We start from the raw sequence: 16731 nt of genomic DNA, 5'->3' as shown, positions 1-16731 counted from the left end.
ACAGAACTTTGGGGTTACTTGAGGTCAAACAATTAGTTTTTTGGGGTTACTACAGGTCATTGGGGTCACTTGAGGTCAAACTCCCTCTTTGAGGACCACACTGAGGTCACCTGGCATCAACCACTTAGGCCAAGTGACTTGTACTATTTTGCCATGGTTTCACCAGCTGGATCCTGGGCCTCCCACTCTGGTTTGTTCTCTGATGCCTTCTCCCTCAGAATGCTGTTATGATTTATATCGAATTTTTTATGCTTTTTAATTCAAGGAGAGGTGGCTTCTTCTCCTCATGGAACCTCCATCCAGCCACTCCAAACTCTCAGCCTTTCCACTCTCTGGTGTGGATTTCTGACATGCTCTACTTGTCTTGGGCTTTCACCCTTGGAACTACATTGACCATGAGAACCATCGTCCCATGGAAAAAAAAATATATTTGGTGGAAAACATCCCAGCGTCAGGAAAATAAAATAAAATATATGAACTAGTAAGGAGAGCAGAAGATGCAGGTTCAAAACATTGTTTAATGAGAGCTGTGAATTTTATGACATTTTTTTTCACGTGAAACTGGTTTTTAGTTTTCATTAAAGTTTTCCCCAGCTGAACCCAAGGATGTGTTATTATTTTATTTTATTATTCTACTGCTTTTATTTTAAATTTATTTTTTATTTTATTATTTTATTTATTTTAATTTATATTTTATATTTTATTTTAATTTATATTTTATTTTATATTTTATTTTATTTTTATTTTATTTTTATTTTATTGGTCAAAGACAGCTGTATCCAGAGAAGAATGTTGGTTCTGGCTCTCTGCATGGCTGACTTCCAATTGGTTCTCTCTGAAACTGTGACTGGAGATAACCAGGACTTCCTCGGTGGACAGCTATGGGTTTTTCCTCTGCCATCTTTCCAAGGCAAGATCCTGACCCAGACGGCTCAAAAATGTGACTCAAATGTATGGAATATCCAGATTTGGGGCCCCCAACATAGGAAGGACTTGGAGCTGCTGCAGCAGCCCTTCTCCCACCCAAAGCATCCACACGGTGTATTCCACTTGTTGAACAGGAAAAAATCATTTTATTGTTGACCAGAGATTATGGAAGCCTTTGGAATTCCCCACCCAACAGCTCCTGCCCCTTTCCCAGACCCCGGCCTGGCTGGCAGCTGTGAGCAACCACCGACCTCTGAGCCAGCAACCACATTCCAGAGGCAAAATAACCCCAGGGATTGTGATTCCCAGGCTCTCTGGAAGCAACTTTGGAGCTTACAGATTTCAGGCTTTTTGTGGGGCATTAATAACAGCAGATGACAACTTGCAGGGTGATGAAATGAGGTGTGAGCTGCTCCCTTGACCCCCAGAGCAGCGCCGGTGGCAGACACAAAAGAGCTTTTGCTTCTGCCCTTCGAAGTTCCTGTAATGCACAGAAATAGATGTGGGGTAATTACTTTCTCTGCTGTACAAAAGGCCTGGTTCAGACTTACACTCCCTGAAAACAGCACTGCCTCCTTCTCCTCACTGCTTTCCACTTGGCAAGATCTCATATTCCACTTGCAATACCTCATAGGTTTGTCCATTTAGCATTTTTGGGGGGTTAGCATTTTGGTTTGTGGGCTCAAATAAACACACAGAAACATTCAAACCACAGACACTGCACAGCAATGGGAAAGCAGGACAAAGATGTTATTTCTTACCTCTTTTTTTTTTTATTTTTTTTTTGCATAAATTTTGCATTGATCCTAGTTTTTTGCAACTCAAATCACTCGTAGTGAGGCCCTGGCACAGGTTGCCCCATCCCTGGAAGTGTCCAAGGCCAGGTTGGACGGGGTTTGGAGCAACCTGGGATAGTGGGAGGTGTCCCTGCCCATGGCAGGGGGGTGGAATGAGATGAGTTTTAAGGTCCCTTCCAACCCAATCCGTTCTGTGATTGTATCACTCGTGTTTTAAGTGTTTTAAGTCAAGCAGTCCCTTAAATATTAAATCAGAGCTCTTATTCCTAAAGACATAATTGCTTTTCCTTGCTTTTATGTATTTAGTCTGAAGCTGCTGATTCTTAAGAGTGCACAATAAAGCATGAAAAGATTTTATCTATTCCATAAAATAATTGGTTTAAATCACATCTAACACAACTTATATACAGTTAACTCATCCAAATCATCAATCACATCTATATTACAGAATAGAAATGAAATCACAAACGTTGGGAAAATAGAGATGCTTCATAAATGATGCCATCTGCATCTGTCTTTATTCCAATATCCCTTCAATGGAAAGGACCAATAAAAGGTCCAGGAGCTCACATTTTGGAATGGGGGATTTCATCTGGTGCCTGAGGGACACACTGCACTTAAAAGAAATATAAAGATCCATGTTTGGGGGTGTTTCCCCCCCCCCCATCTCTAGATACAGGTAGCAAGGACAAAACGCAACATGCTCATCAAAAAATCAACCCAGACAGTAAATCCTTAAGAAAAAAAATTAGCAGATTTCCAAGCACTTGTGCTCCTCTCCCTCCCCTTTGGCAAAGGCTGGCAGAGACTGTCCAAGAAACACCACGCACGTACCCGAATAGAAGCTCCCCACAGAGCTCATCTTTCCCACTCTCCCCCGTGTTTCCAAGAAGCTGCAGTTTTGACTGACAAGCTGTTGAATTCCTCAACATGTTCACAAAATGAAAAAAAAAAAAAAAGCGCAATCCTCGAGGAGGGATGGAATTCCACCTGCTTCAACCCCTCCTCCCCCCTGCTCCACTGCTTCACTCAATGTTACACGTGGAAAACGGGGGAAAAAATCGAACAGGAATGTTTTCCTTTTCCTCCACTGAAAGTTATGACATTAAAATAGCTTTAGGTATGCTGAGTGTTCACCCAGCAGCATCCAAAGGATGTGCCAATATCCTTTAAAAATAAATTTAAGCTTCAGTCTTGGTGCAAGTAAATAAATAATCATGTGAAAACTAATGGGATATTTTCAGGTTTAACTTCCTAGGTTTCTTGCTGTCTCACTAATAAATATTTTCCTAATCTTCCTCATATAAAACAAGGAGCAGAGGTGTATTAGTATTTCAAGGAATACACCATTACTAACAGGAGTTGCTACAAGGCAGGGAGAGTTGCTTAAACTCACTTTTTATGGATATTTGTTTATTAATATCTCTGCTTTGCCAGCTATGGAATCACCTCTAATGTACTTCAGCTCGTTGGAGCTATTTTGGGGATTAATTTATTAAAACAAGGTGAAATTTTGTTTTCTCTGCATGTTAGTATCAATTAATAATCTGTATGAGAGGATTGCTGTGCTGTCAGAGGAGGGGTGTGTAAAGAGCAACATTAACTGCTGAGAGAAGGGAAAATGCCTGAAAACAGATGATGTCAAATAAAAGATAACAGGACACAGCTGTCCTTATCCATAGCATGGAACAAAATCAAAAATCCCTAATCCAGTCCCCTTCTGAATAGAGGGAGTTATCTACACTGAAACTTCTTCTTTAGTCTGGTTTAGAGTCATGGAAATAGGCCAGACTTAGGTGATGTTGCTGTATCTCCCATTAGAGAGGGCAAGTGTAAGAGGGCCACTGGCAGGACAGGGAAACAGAAAGAAATCAATATTAGGAAAACTGGACTGGAAATTTAATTTACTTATTTATGTATTAAAACCCATAAATATAAATATTTAAAAACAATATCTATATATAATATCTGTATCTATAGATATATAATATCTATAATATACTATAATTTATATTATATATAAATTATATGTGTATATATGATATCTAATAATTATACAGATATATGACACATGCTATATCAACATTATTATTCAACTATATTAATAATACAGAGACTCTAGTATTATATCTATATAATATAGGTGTTTATACTATGAATAATCCGTATTGTCTTGTATTTTCTTGTAGTATAGTACAAGTATGGAAGGAATGGAAGGATGGAAGACAAACCCACACCAGATCCCAGCAGGACAGAACACAACAGAGCAGGACATGATGGATCAGCCCGTGCCAGAATTCACCTGACTGACTGAAACACGAGAGAACAGACCAGAACAGAGGAGAGGGAAACAGAACCCAGAGCCTCAACCCAAAGAGAAGAAATCAGGGCGGGGGAGAGGAGAACTGATTAGAACAGAAAGGACCAGCCCAGCCCCTAACTCAGCACCACAGATCACCACACACCAAACCCAAACACAACCATGCAAAACTCAACAGAAGAGACTGGAGCCAAAAACCCTGCACCCGGGTGGGCCTTGCCAGTGCCCCACAACCCAAAGCCAAAGATGTGCCCCTCACACCACCCCAAATCACCAAACACTCCCCAGGCCCCCCACCATGGTACAAAGCTTTGCTCCCACTGCCCACCTGATGCTGCCCAAGTCCATCTGGTGTGGACACTCTTCTCCCTCTCCACATCTCCCTGAGCCTGCTGCTTGACTCCATCCTCTCCCTCATGCCAGAGCCCTGCTGGGAAGGCAGGCTCCTGTTGTCTACCCTTGGATCATGACAGCCCCCTCAGCTTGCCAGAATGCCACAGGGACACGCCACAGCTACACATTGCCTTCCTCAGTGACAGCAGTCCAGTCAACCACTCCTCACCCACCTTCCTGCCCTCACTGCTGGGCCATGACACCAACACCCACCATGGGCAATGTCACCTGTCCCTCTACTGCCAGTACAACGTGGTCACTGCTGGCAGTCCTGTCAGTAGAAACGGGGAAAATACCACACCCTGCACCCGGAGCGCGTGCTCACCTGGCCTGGGCCCCCTCCTCACCCCTGTGCTCCAGCAATGTCATGGCTCAGAGGACTGTTGGCCAACTCTGCTGTGCACCCCGGGTAGGGCTGACACAGATCTCATCTTCTGACACATCCTCTTGGCAGGACCTCGCTGCTCAGGGTTTGTGTTGTTCGGTGCCTTGATGGACCAGGAACACAAAATACAGCCAGAGCTCTGCACCATCACTCCATCACTGGCCATCCACCAGCTTCCTCCTCTTCATCCTCCTCTTCATCCTCCTCCTCCTCCTCTTCCTCTTCTTCATCTTCCTCCTCTACAAACTTCTCCTCTTCATCCTCCTCCTCTTACTCCTCCTCCTCCTCCTCTCACCTGTCTGCAAAAAAACGGGCACCTACCATACAGGATGATGCTGGCGTTGGTGTTGCCCAGCTTGTTCGTGGCCACACACGTGTAGTTGCCATAGTCCTTCTCCGAGACGTTGAAGAAGGTCAGCGTGGACAGGCGGCCCTTGCTCTCGATCCGCACACCGTCCAGCCCGTTCGCTAACCTGCGGGGAAACGGGGTCACGGTGCTGAGGGCATGGGGATGGGGCTCTGTGACAGACCTTGTCCCCTCCCCAGGCACCCCTTTGCTTCCCACCAGCCAACAGCGGTATACAGAATCACAGAATCACAATATCCTGAGTTGGAAAGGACCCACAAGGATCATCAAGTCCAATTCCTGGCCCTGCACAGGCCCATCCCCAAGAGTCACCCCCTGTGCCCCAGAGGATCATCCAAACCCTCCTGGAGCTCTGGTAGGCTTGGGGCTGTGCCCACTGCCCTGGGGAGCCTGGGCAGTGCCCAACCAGCCTCTGGGGGAAGAACCTTTCCCTGAGATCCAACCTGAGCCTGTCCTGACACAGCTCCAGCCATTCCCTTGGGTCCTGACACTGGTCACACTCACACGTTCCCCCACTGGACTTGCGCATCCCACCAAGACAAACGCTTTATCCCACTTTCCCTCCCTTAACCCATCAGCCTGACTCGTGTCCCACAGCCACCACCCCTGGAAGAAACAACCCTGGGACTCCCTCAGCCCTTAGACCCTCCTAAACGAGTTGATCTCAGCTGCCTTCTGCACGATGCCCTCAGGCACTGTCACCTCCCTCTGCCTCCTCACCTCATCACCCTCTGGCCCCAAGGCTCTGCTGCCTCCCAGCCCCTCACCTGGTGTCCTCCTTGAACCACTGGAACTCCGCCACGGGGACGGCCGAGGCCTCGCACTGCAGGATGCCCTTCTGGCCCACCGAGGCGCCTGTGTTCTTGGCGTTGGAGATGTACGGCGGGTCTGCGGAGACGTCGGGCCGTGCGTCACGCTGGGCCACACACACCCAAGCCCCCCACGATCCCCTCGTCCCTCACACTCACAGTTGACGGTGACTTTGACTTTCCGCACGTCCGGGACGGCCACGTCGTTGACGGCGCTGCACTCGTACTCCCCGGACTGCTCCCGCGTGATGCCCGTGATCTCCAGGTACTCGTCCTCACTCACAAAGCCCTGCCCTGGGAGATGTATTGAACACGTGGCACCGTCACCCACCACACTGGCACCTCCCCTGTGCCCCTGTCCCCCCCGACACGCCCTGTGTGGGTGTCTGTCATCCCCTTTGCACAGAAAGCTTGGGGCACCGCTTGACAACCATCCTCACCCCCATACCAAGGCCGAAGAGTCAGCAGCTCCACCCTCCATGACAGACTGTGAGTCACCTTAATGCCACCCCAGCCACCTCTACGGGGACATGCATCCACCCACACAAGCCAGGCAAGACCCCTCGCTGGAGCCGGGTCTCACCTTTCCCAGAGAGGTGCCGCCACGTGACGGTGGGCTCTGGTCTCCCAAAGGCCAGGCACATGAGGGTCACGCTGCTGCCCTCGTTCACGGTGATGTCCGACGAGATGTTGACTATCTGGGGGGGCACTGCAAGACAAAAAGAAGACCAAAACCACCATCAACACACCGGCTCAGCAGGCCCCGCCGGGAGGCTCCAACCATGAGACCTGTCCCATCACAGCACGTTGGTGTCCACCCCGTCGCCCTGTCCAGACACCAACTCCATGCCTCCAAACCAGTATCACGGACTGGAGCCGAGCATAAATGCAGGGCGTGAAGGGGTCCTCTCACTGCGCCAGCCCCCCCGCTCCACGGCCAAGACCCTGATAACCAGCTCTCATTATGGCCTGCAACAAGGCTCATATTTTAGCATATTTATTAAAGCTGTTAAAATTACTGAGCGTCTGCTCCATTCAATACCGGCCATGGTGATTTATATTCCTCTATCCCCAGATACTCCATCTAATAAATAACTTGGCAATCTCCGCTCCTATAAATATCCCCAGCCATGGCAAAAAGCAATTAAAGCCCGCTCGCCGATGCTGCTTCCCGGTGCTCCAGGCTGTTGGACACAGCCCCCAAAAAGGTCTGCACCCCAGGGAGTGAGTGAGGCCATACAGAACAACCCTCCTCAAACTAAACACCATGCCTAAAATGCCCAAAATGATGCCCTGTGCCCCCTCCCCAAGCCCACAATGTACCAGGAGCCCCAGCTCAAGCGGCATCACACGCCCAACCCTTGCACCCTGGGCTCTCCCACAGCACTGGGATTCCAGGAAGATCGCCTGAAAACCACCATGGCTGACACCAGCACTGCCTGGAAGGGGATGTGAGTGCTGCCCAGCTCCCCTGGCACCCCCAGGGAGGCTCTCCTCACACCCCCGGAGAGGTTCTCCTCTCTCCCAGAGCGGGAGAGGCGACACAGCGGGACAAGCCGTGGCAAAGATGCGGCACAGTCCATGCAGCCCGACGGGTTCTGCAAAGCAGTAAATTTCCCAGCTACTTGACACATTAATATAGAAGTACAGTCTGTTATAGCAGAGGGAGATTGTCTGAGTCCTTCAGGGGAAAGCAGCAATCCAAAAATGAAAAGTGTGTGCCGGCGACTGCTGGAAAATGTAGTTAACGCTCGGAGCGGAGCCGGCCAACTCCAACAGCGCAGCCACAATGAGCTCTGGGAAGGCTGCAAATGGCCCTTCCTCACTCAGACAAGGAGATGACATTAACCCCTATTACCAGCAGCCTTGCACTTCTCCCCTACAATAACAGCCCCTCAGACTGGTACCAGGAACATCCAGAAACCACAAGAACATCCAAGACAAGCCTTCCCACACAGCTGAGCATTTTTTTCACCTGCTCACGAGCCTGTAAACCAGCCCTCCTCATAAGCAGTTCTGGTCCAAGACAGCAGCAGCACTAGTGGACCCTGCTCCAGACAGCAGCCTGTCTCTCCCTTGTGTGCTCCTGCCTACAGATGCCATGGAGCTGGACTGGTGATAGCGTGAGACACAGAGCACAAGCAAAATCACAGCCACTGTTCTATCCTTGCCCTCCCAGCCCTCTCCAGCTCATGCCTGACATCCCTTTCCCATCCTCTGAGTCCCAAACCACAAGTAACAAAGTGACGAACTGTGCTCTGGGCACAGCTGTGAACCTGTCCCCCTTCCCAGGCACAGAAATACTTTCATTCCTGTGGAAAAAATTATCACTACCCATAACCACTACGGTCCCAGTGCTCCCATTCAGAAAACCCCAAGCCACAGGAACACACACGTCAGCCTGAAAGCCCTTCCCTCAGCAAAGGATGCTGATGCAGACATGCCAGCAGGTCTCACAGCAGGGAACAGCACTTCCCAACCCCCCAATGCCACTACCTGCCCTAATCCAATCAGGAATGCCCCTGAGAGCCAGCAGGGATGTGCAGTGGAGGGATACCCACGGACAGCGCGGGGACCCCAGCTCAATACCCTGCCACGGTGGCGATCGTTGCCTATGAGGTTACCAGGACTTGGAGAAGGACATCAGAGGACCTTGATTACATTTTTATAGATCCCACAGACTGGGCTGTCAAGGATGGTGTCTCAAGGACGCACTGGCTTTGCCATGGGAGGACTTAATCCTATGGGAGGAGCAGGTGGGAGCTGGGACCATGTAGGGATGCGGGTAGGCTGAGTTCGGTGGCAAACACGACTGTGGATAAACCCAAGCTGCAGCCATGCCCTGTAAATACCAGGAGGCAGCTACAGCCAAGGTACAGGCAAAGCTGCCCTGAAATGCACATCCCACCTGAACTGCCTTGTCTCGAGGTGGGGACAGCTTGGGATTGGTTCTGGGCATGGAGTACAAATGCTCTCCCCCATCCCCTGTAAATCCCTCTTGGTCCCCTCCCGGATCAGACAGCCCTGCTAATGCCTCACAGCCCTCCAGCATGACCGTGGATGCTGTTCCTAGTCTTTTACCTGTTGACAGCATCCTTTCCCTGGATCACCTTTCGTTCTCTACATTTCTCTCTCTCTGCCCTACACGGCTGCTGGGGAAAAAGCAACAGGGCAGAACACCATCTCCATCCCCCCTTACCCCTGGTCCCGCCTTCACTGTGAAAGCCTACAGCTACAAGCAAATTGAATACAGAATAAATCCTGAGGAAGCGAGGAGCGACGCGGTCTCGCGGGAGCGGCGAGCGGCCCGCGGAGGATTTCGTCAACCCCGCGTAATACTAATCACGGGGAAGTTAATGCATAAGGTTTGGTAAGCCAAAAAATACATTTGCACTGTAATTTCTTGTTTGTTCGGAAAGCCGGTGAGGGAAATTGAATGTGAAAGCGATGCCACTAAATTCAATAACAATAAGCCCGTGATTTATCTCCTTCCTTTACCACTCGAGACCCGAACCGCGCGATGCGCCGATTCACGCTCTCCGTCGGGCCCGGGCGCGTGCCGGTGTCTGCCACCCTTTGTGGGGACGGTGAGGTGCCATCCCCCCCTCTCAGCTCCAAACTGGGGCTGCAAATAGCCCTGTGGGGCTACATCACACACCGAGGTTGCCGTGTCCTGATGCTACGTGCCATACTCAGGGGATCTCTGGGACTCTCCCAAAACACCTTTGGTCCCGCTGCATGCACCAGGGATGGCTTTGCACTGGCTGTCCCATCTGGGGACAAAAGGAATGGGACAGCTCAGAGCTTGTGATGGCTGCGTGATCAGTGACTCCACACGACGCTGACGCACGCGGCCGCGTGCGGGCTGACTCATCCCCGGCCGCTCCGGAGCGCCGAGCCCCACCGGAGGCACTCGCCACCATGGCCCTGGACTATTTTTAGCTGCCAGATCATTCCTGCTGCACGCCTCGGAGCAGAGAGCCTGCATGAGCACCGCGGCTGACACATGCAACTGATGTCCCTCCTCCACATCATTAGCTCCCAATCCATTAAAAGAGACCTCTTCCCACACCGCGGTAAGGGGAGATGACAGATGGATACCCACGGGCTCTTCAAACTGCCACTTCCCCACCTCTACTCAGGGGATGGGTCCCCATAGGGACTGCAGAGGGGGACATCTCATCTTTGGTGCTCTGCAGGGAGGTGACAGCCTCCTGGACACTGCCTCACTACGGCACACTGTGCTCCTGTCTCACCATCCCCTCTCAGACACCTCCTGCTTTGGGGAGATGCAACGTTCATGCTGCTCCTTCAGCTCTCCAGCTGCAGTGTCCAGCTGTGCCCTCTGACAGGAGATGCTGTCACCACAGGGACAGAGACTGTCACCCTAGCAGGGGTTGGATGCCTGCTGGAGCTCTTTCCCCAGCACCCCAGCTGCCTATAGCCCCAGGCACCTCCAGCTCTGCATGAGCCTCCCCGGCACAGGCAGGATGGAGCTGTCAGAGGTGTCACTGTGCAAGGTCTCATTAGCGTACAGAAAGTCAGCACAAAGAAGGCAAATATGCTGAAAGCTCACATTTTGCCTGTGCTTTCCATCTCCTTCACTGATAAGAAGCACAGCAGGACAGCACTGGGGCCTCCTCCTGCCCCTGCGTGTCTGCTGAAGGCACCAGCGATACAAGACCTTCCCAAGAACAGCTTCTGTTTGGGGCTGATGTCCTTAAAAAGGGCACCTGCAAGCCAGCTCCAGGCTGGCACATAGAAAAGGATGTGCTTCCCTGTCTCCCAACTCATCTTTGGATTTGGGGTGCAGGAGACACTTGCAAGGACACGCCCTGCACAAACCCTCGATGTCCCATCAAGTCTTTGGGGGAAGAGACTGGGGCAAGGAGGTGACATCAAGAATTTTAACAACATGTTGCTTCTTGGCAGCAAAGATTATTGTCTCTAATCGATCCCATTCCTTTGACAGCCCAGTCTAAGAGGCTCATCAGAGCTGATTTTATTGAGATAATGGACTAAGCCGATCTGAAAGCTACAGACTGGTCAACAGAGTGATTTTTGTCAAATTTCCCTGCCAAGCGAGCGTCGTGACACGGCCTCACGTGTTCTCCATTTCAGGCATATCTTCCCTTTCCCTTCTCTGGCTCTTGAATGCTGCCTTTTCACAGCCTTCCCCCAGTAAAACACTCTTTGTGTGATCCTCTGATGGGAAGGGACATCGCAAAAATTAAACACAGCCACTGAACACCCTTTCCCAGGCGGAGTCACCCGACTGCTCGCTTTGCGTCCTTTTTCTCCAAGTTTTCACGTTGAGACGGGGAAAGCAATAAAACCGAAACTCACAGTGTTATACCTACTGTGTAACCACCTGTCAGTAAATTTATGAACAATTAGGAAGTGAGAGTGCTTCCCAGGGAGCTATTTGTGCGCGCGCTAAAATGTTCTTTCTGTTCGGAAATATAATCGGGAAACAACTTCTCCAGTTCTCCCTCCTCTTCCCCATTTTTGCTTTTTGCAGTAATTAATCATCTGCTGCTGTGCTTTTGTTCCAGAGGCTCCTGATCCCTGTGACACATCCCAATGGCTCCTTTTCACCAGTTTTAAGAAGCCTCAAGAATGGGAGCCTGAGGATGCTCTCTGGGTGCTTTCCATCTTGTCTCTTTTCCATCCTCCCATCCGGATTTTGGGACAGTGGCTTTCAGGACAGTGGCTGTTCCTGCCTGGGCAGTGAGTGCTGATTACTTCCTGCCAGTTGCACTCTTCCTCTCTCCAGACCTTCCCCCTCTCTGTGCCCTCACTCCTTCATTACTCTTTCATTTCTTCCCTTTGCTGCCTCCTGTCCTTTTGATACTCAGTTCTGTGTGTGCACATTTCCTTTTCTCTTTTCCCTTTGTTCTACAAGTCTCTAGGCTTTTCTTCTCATCCTTTTTTTTTTGTTTTGTTTTTATTTCCCCTCCACTTGCTTTTTTCTACTGTCTTTGCTATTCCTTCCAGATTTTCTCTGGGCTCCTTTGCCTCTGAATTCACTGCCACATTACTGCTGCATCACCTTCATTTGGCCATTTTCACTCTCTTGCCCATCCTCTACTTCTTCAGGGAGGGAGGAGGAGCAAGGTAAGAGTCTGGTTGCACCTTCCCAGCCTTTTGCCATTGGAGAAAAAGATCTCAATGGGGCTGCATGGGGTAGGGGTGGCCCTTTCAGAGGCTTGAGGAGCCAGTTGTTATCAGAAGAGAAAAAAAAAAAAGTCAATTGGGTTTTGAAACACTTACTGAAAAGCTCTGCCTGCACTGGTGCTGCTGTGAGAGGCAGCAGATGAGACACAGGACTGGCTCTGGGAGAGCATCCTTAGGTGCACGTGGAAAACACACCACACAACCACAACCTCAGTACTGTAAATGAAAGCCATAGTCCTCCAAAACCTGCTCTGGTCCCCAGGGCGAGGAAAACAGCAAACACCAAGATGGGAAAATGGATTGTGCCAACCAGAAACTAAGAGTAACAATGCCGGCAGCTGGAGAGGCTTTAATGAAAAATCCATGGTGAGTAGGACTAAGGCAGTACAGGAAAGGGGTCTCTAAATAAATCAGAACCAGAAGACATCTGAGGAATACCAAAGACCACTATTAGGTAGAGATGGCCAGTATCAATGTTCACTGCCAAAATCTCCACCAGATGGGATCCCAAAGTCACAGCCTCCACCAAAACACGGACCCTGAGCTCCACATTTCAGACTGAAGTATACCCTGAACCAGCTCAGCTGTGACATGCCTATGGTCTACCACACTCCTCACACCAAAACCATTCTGTGGCACTGTGAGGTAAGACCTCCTGGCTCCACCTTGGAAGGCTGCACCTCCCAGGAACGGAGGTGGGCTCTGCAGGGCTCATCCCAGGGGCAGGAGTGCTCACCAAGGTCCAGCCCCATGACAACCTCCACTCAAACTGTTTATGAGAAAAGCAGGATGAGGTGGCTCATCTTCTCCTTATAGGAGATTAAATGCCTGTTCTCTCTGCATTCCAAACTCTCCCCAGAACACCCTGACGTGCCACAAGCCCCGCGCATGTCCCTGAAAGCATCTGTCCCCTCGTCACGAGGCAGTGCCTGAAAAAAAAAAAAAAAAAAGAGGAGAAGGGAGACAAAAAACCCCTTCTGGCTTCCTGCCATCTACACTCTTATAAACCCTGTTAATGGCTGTTGCAATGAACCAATGCAAGAGACATATTAATAGTGCTACTAAGAGACACATTTACTGTTGACGGCGGTTCCCTGGCAGATTTATCGCTGGGTTGCTGGGAGGGAAGGCCGGGCCCCGCAGCAGCACAATTAAAACCCAATTGAAGACGGGGACAAACAATCAATACCCTCTCCGGCCAGCTTATAGTTTTGCAAAAATACAAATAGAAATTAATTGACCTGAATACAGTTGCTAACTGGCCATTACTGCCTGTTTGTCAGCCCGCTGGCACGGTGAGGCCAGCAAACAGAGGAGAGACCTAAACCTCAGTTTTGAGGCCAGAAACGGGGCTTTGCTCCCACCCCTGTAAAGTGTGTGCTCTGCTTGCAGTAACAGCCAGGACCAAATGCATCTTTGGAAAACTGCTCCCTTCCTCCCAGCACTGAGCAAAGGACTGTATGTTATTCATCCTCACAGAAAGCCCCCTAGAAAGCACATTTTAGCCACCAAGGAACTGCAGTGGGGCTGAATCTCAGAATGGTTTGGGTTGGGAGGGACCTTAAAGATCATCTCATTCCAACACCCTGCCATGGGCAGGGACACCTTCCACTAGACCTGGTTACTCCAAGCCCCATCCAACCTGGACTTGAACACTTCCAGGGATGGGGCAGCCACAACTTCTCTGGGCAACCTGTGCCAGGGCCTCCCCACCCTCACAGGGAAGAATTCCTTCCTTATGTCTAAACTAAATTTCCCTTCTTTCAGTTTGAATCCATTACTCCTTGTAACTACAGCTCCTGATGGAGAGTCCTTCTCTGTCTTTCTTTAAGGTTCCTTCAGATACTGGAAGGCTGCTGTGAGTTCTCCATGTAACCTTTTCCGCAGGCTGAACTGGGAACAGAGCACAGAAGGATTTGCCTCTTTGGCCACCACCATCAAAGGGACAGCAAGGTGGCACCTACAGATGGATTTTCTCACAGACTAGCTTAGACAGACTGTGTGGCTTAACACATTGAAAGGGAAATACAGACCCTGCTCAGCATGGACCACTTGACCTGTGCCTGTATCCCCAGCTCCTCTCAGGCTGTGGATAAGCACCACTGCTGAGAACTGCAGTCATCACTGCAGTGGGAGCAATTCAACAGGACTTGCTCACACCAGGAAAAAAACTCCCAGCACAGTCAGAAATGCCTCACCACCAGACTGGACACAAACTATCTCTCACCTCCACCTGCCCAAGCCTGGCAAGTGTCTGCAAAAAGGGGTGAGGAGAGCAGGGGCTGAGCATCGCTGCCAGTTCACCTGATTTCATTAGGTGCAGAGCAGTCGGATACTTCACCGGTGTTGACTGGATGGATTAGCACGATTAGAGAGCAGACAGGATAAACAGATTAAACTTCACAGATGGACAGCTCACACGCAACTCAGAAAGGGGGAAAGGGGGAGCTCCGACCAAGGGGATGGAGGGATGCTCCCAGTGGATCTCTGCTCCCCTCTTCCCAAGGTGAGTGCTCCCCTCGCCATCACAGCCTGGTGCACACAATCCAGGGTTTCCCAACACACTCCCACTGACACCGGGCAGGAAAACCTCCTGGATAGGCTGCCAGAATCAACCTCTGCCTCCTCCCAGTGAGAAGGATACATAAATACATACATAACTCTGCTGGGGGCTTCTCAGAGACATGTCGAGGCTGAGAAAGTTTTCAGATTTGCTCATTGCAAAATCAATACCCATCAGCTGTTTGAAATTAAAGGAAAGATTAGGTCCTGGTTTTATACACGCTTTATTGTATTCCGAGAGCTTTCTACTCAGCCAAATAAATCTTCTTTAAGAGGATTAGGAAACTTTCATTATCTTTATCTAACCTGAACTAACACTAACTCTGAAAAATTAATCTAGAGGCCGGACAAAAGCTAGTAGCTGGTGCAAAGCCGCAAGGATCCGGAGGCAGCATCCATCAGAGTGCTACAGGCACCTGGATTCCCCTCATCAGAACAGCCCCAGGACGCTGCTTTGCAACCCAACAGCATCTGCCACATAGACACACTTGCCCATGAAACCCTGTGCCAAAAGCCCTTTGTGGCCCCATTGTAACTTCAACATTCACAGAATCCAGCCTCTCCCAAAATCACAGGGCCTTGTGCTGTTGGGATCTCCTTCTCCCCCACACACCCTTCCTCCTCCTTCCCCACAGCTTTATGTGCTAAGCATGATGTCATACGGTCTGGAATACCCCTTTGGTCAGTCTGGGTCACCTGTCCTGGCTGTGTTTCCTCCCAGCTTCCCAGGCACCCCCAACTTCCTTACCCATGTGGCAGTGCAAAAGAGCAGAAAAGGCCCTGGCTCTGCGTAAACACTGCTCAGCAATAACAAACACACCCCTGTATTATCAACCCTGTGTTCAGAATGAGCCAAAACACAGCCCCATACTGGCCCCTAGGAAGACAATTAATTCTACCCCAGCCAAAACTGGCACACCATGCAATACCCAAAGCAGTTGATATTGGTTCCATCTCCATGACCAACAGAGCCTCTGAACCCTTCACAAATCCAGACACCCTTGCAGGTCAACCCCCCCAGCAGGAGCACGAGGCGCGTTCAGACCTACCTTGCACGATGAGGTGGACGCGCGAGGTCTTGGGGTGATTGTCTGTCTGCACGGAGCAGGTGTAGGGGCCCTCATCGTACACGTCCACGTTGTGGATCTTGATGCTGTACTGGGTCTTGGTGTTGGAGAGGATGACCACGCGGTTGTCTATAGACCACTTGTCATTGCCGGCATACAGGATGGTGCTGCGGTTCAACCACGCCACCCGCGTGACCCGGTCATCCACAGTACACCTGCGGCGGGAGAGACAGAGTGTCACACACCCGAGAGCACCCACGGAGCGTCCCCGACCCCAAAACTGGGTGGGAACAGGATGGGAGCTGTGGCGCCGGCTCCCCATCACTGCCAGCACGGAGATGGCACAAGCCACGGCCGCACAGCCCTGCCCCACATCCTCCCATCACCTGAGATTTTGCCTAAACGGCGGGTTCAGCAGAAAGAAACCCTCCCGTTTTCTTTGACACACGACTGGGGAACCGCAGACAAAATTCCCGTCGCATTCGACCTCCGCAAGCCACGCAGACTATCCCTACCTACTATCCCTACCCCCCGGCACCTCCATCACCCCCTCCTCGCCCCCGCTGCGCGCTGAGAATTTCAGATGAAGCTGTAAAATCTGCTGACAGTTGGTCTTGTCGGCACGACCCTCGAGCCATCCCCGGGGTGATATACGTGGGGACAGGGGCCGCAGAACACGCACAGGGAGAGGGGAAGGAGAGGAACAGCCAGAGACGGCCAAGCCAGCACGCGGGGAAGGGAAGGGAACATTTGGATAAGCAGCTGTAAATCCTACAAGTGCCTTGAAAACACAGCGCGGTCGTTTCCATTATTTATTTCCTGCCTGGCTCCCACCCTCCCCGCTCCGAGGCACGCGGGAGCTCGGCAGCTCCGGCCCACAGCACTGACTTACACTTGGCAAAGAGTGGTGGGGGGGGAAGGGAATCA

At 50.6% G+C, this 16731-nt stretch overlaps 1 protein-coding gene across 14 annotated transcripts in view; it reads right to left on the bottom strand.

Moving 5' to 3' along the window:
- OPCML (opioid binding protein/cell adhesion molecule like) overlaps positions 1-16731 on the bottom strand; it is a 331383-nt gene that overhangs the window by 7691 nt on the left and 306961 nt on the right. For 7 of the 14 annotated variants that reach the window (XM_017809778.1, XM_017809777.1, XM_017809780.1 and 4 more), the window contains 7 exons: positions 15787-16019; positions 6582-6707; positions 6158-6292; positions 5957-6077; positions 5144-5295; positions 4373-4474; positions 1051-1408 (listed from right to left, as the gene is read on the bottom strand). In XM_017809778.1, the coding sequence (XP_017665267.1) occupies positions 1074-1408; positions 4373-4474; positions 5144-5295; positions 5957-6077; positions 6158-6292; positions 6582-6707; positions 15787-16019 (1204 nt within the window). In that variant the 3' untranslated portion in view covers positions 1051-1073. Of the gene's footprint in view, positions 1-1049; positions 1409-3887; positions 4475-4762; positions 5296-5956; positions 6078-6157; positions 6293-6581; positions 6708-15786; positions 16020-16731 lie in introns of those variants that run through there. The other 7 variants (XM_017809788.1, XM_017809787.1, XM_017809782.1 and 4 more) reach the window with 6 other exon arrangements.

This window comes from Lepidothrix coronata, unplaced genomic scaffold (genome assembly GCF_001604755.1).
Source record: "Lepidothrix coronata isolate B3197 unplaced genomic scaffold, Lepidothrix_coronata-1.0 Scaffold27, whole genome shotgun sequence".
Classification (NCBI taxonomy): Eukaryota; Metazoa; Chordata; class Aves; order Passeriformes; family Pipridae; genus Lepidothrix; species Lepidothrix coronata.
Note: the sequence above shows the minus strand (reverse complement) of the source record. Positions and strands in the feature narration are given on the sequence as shown.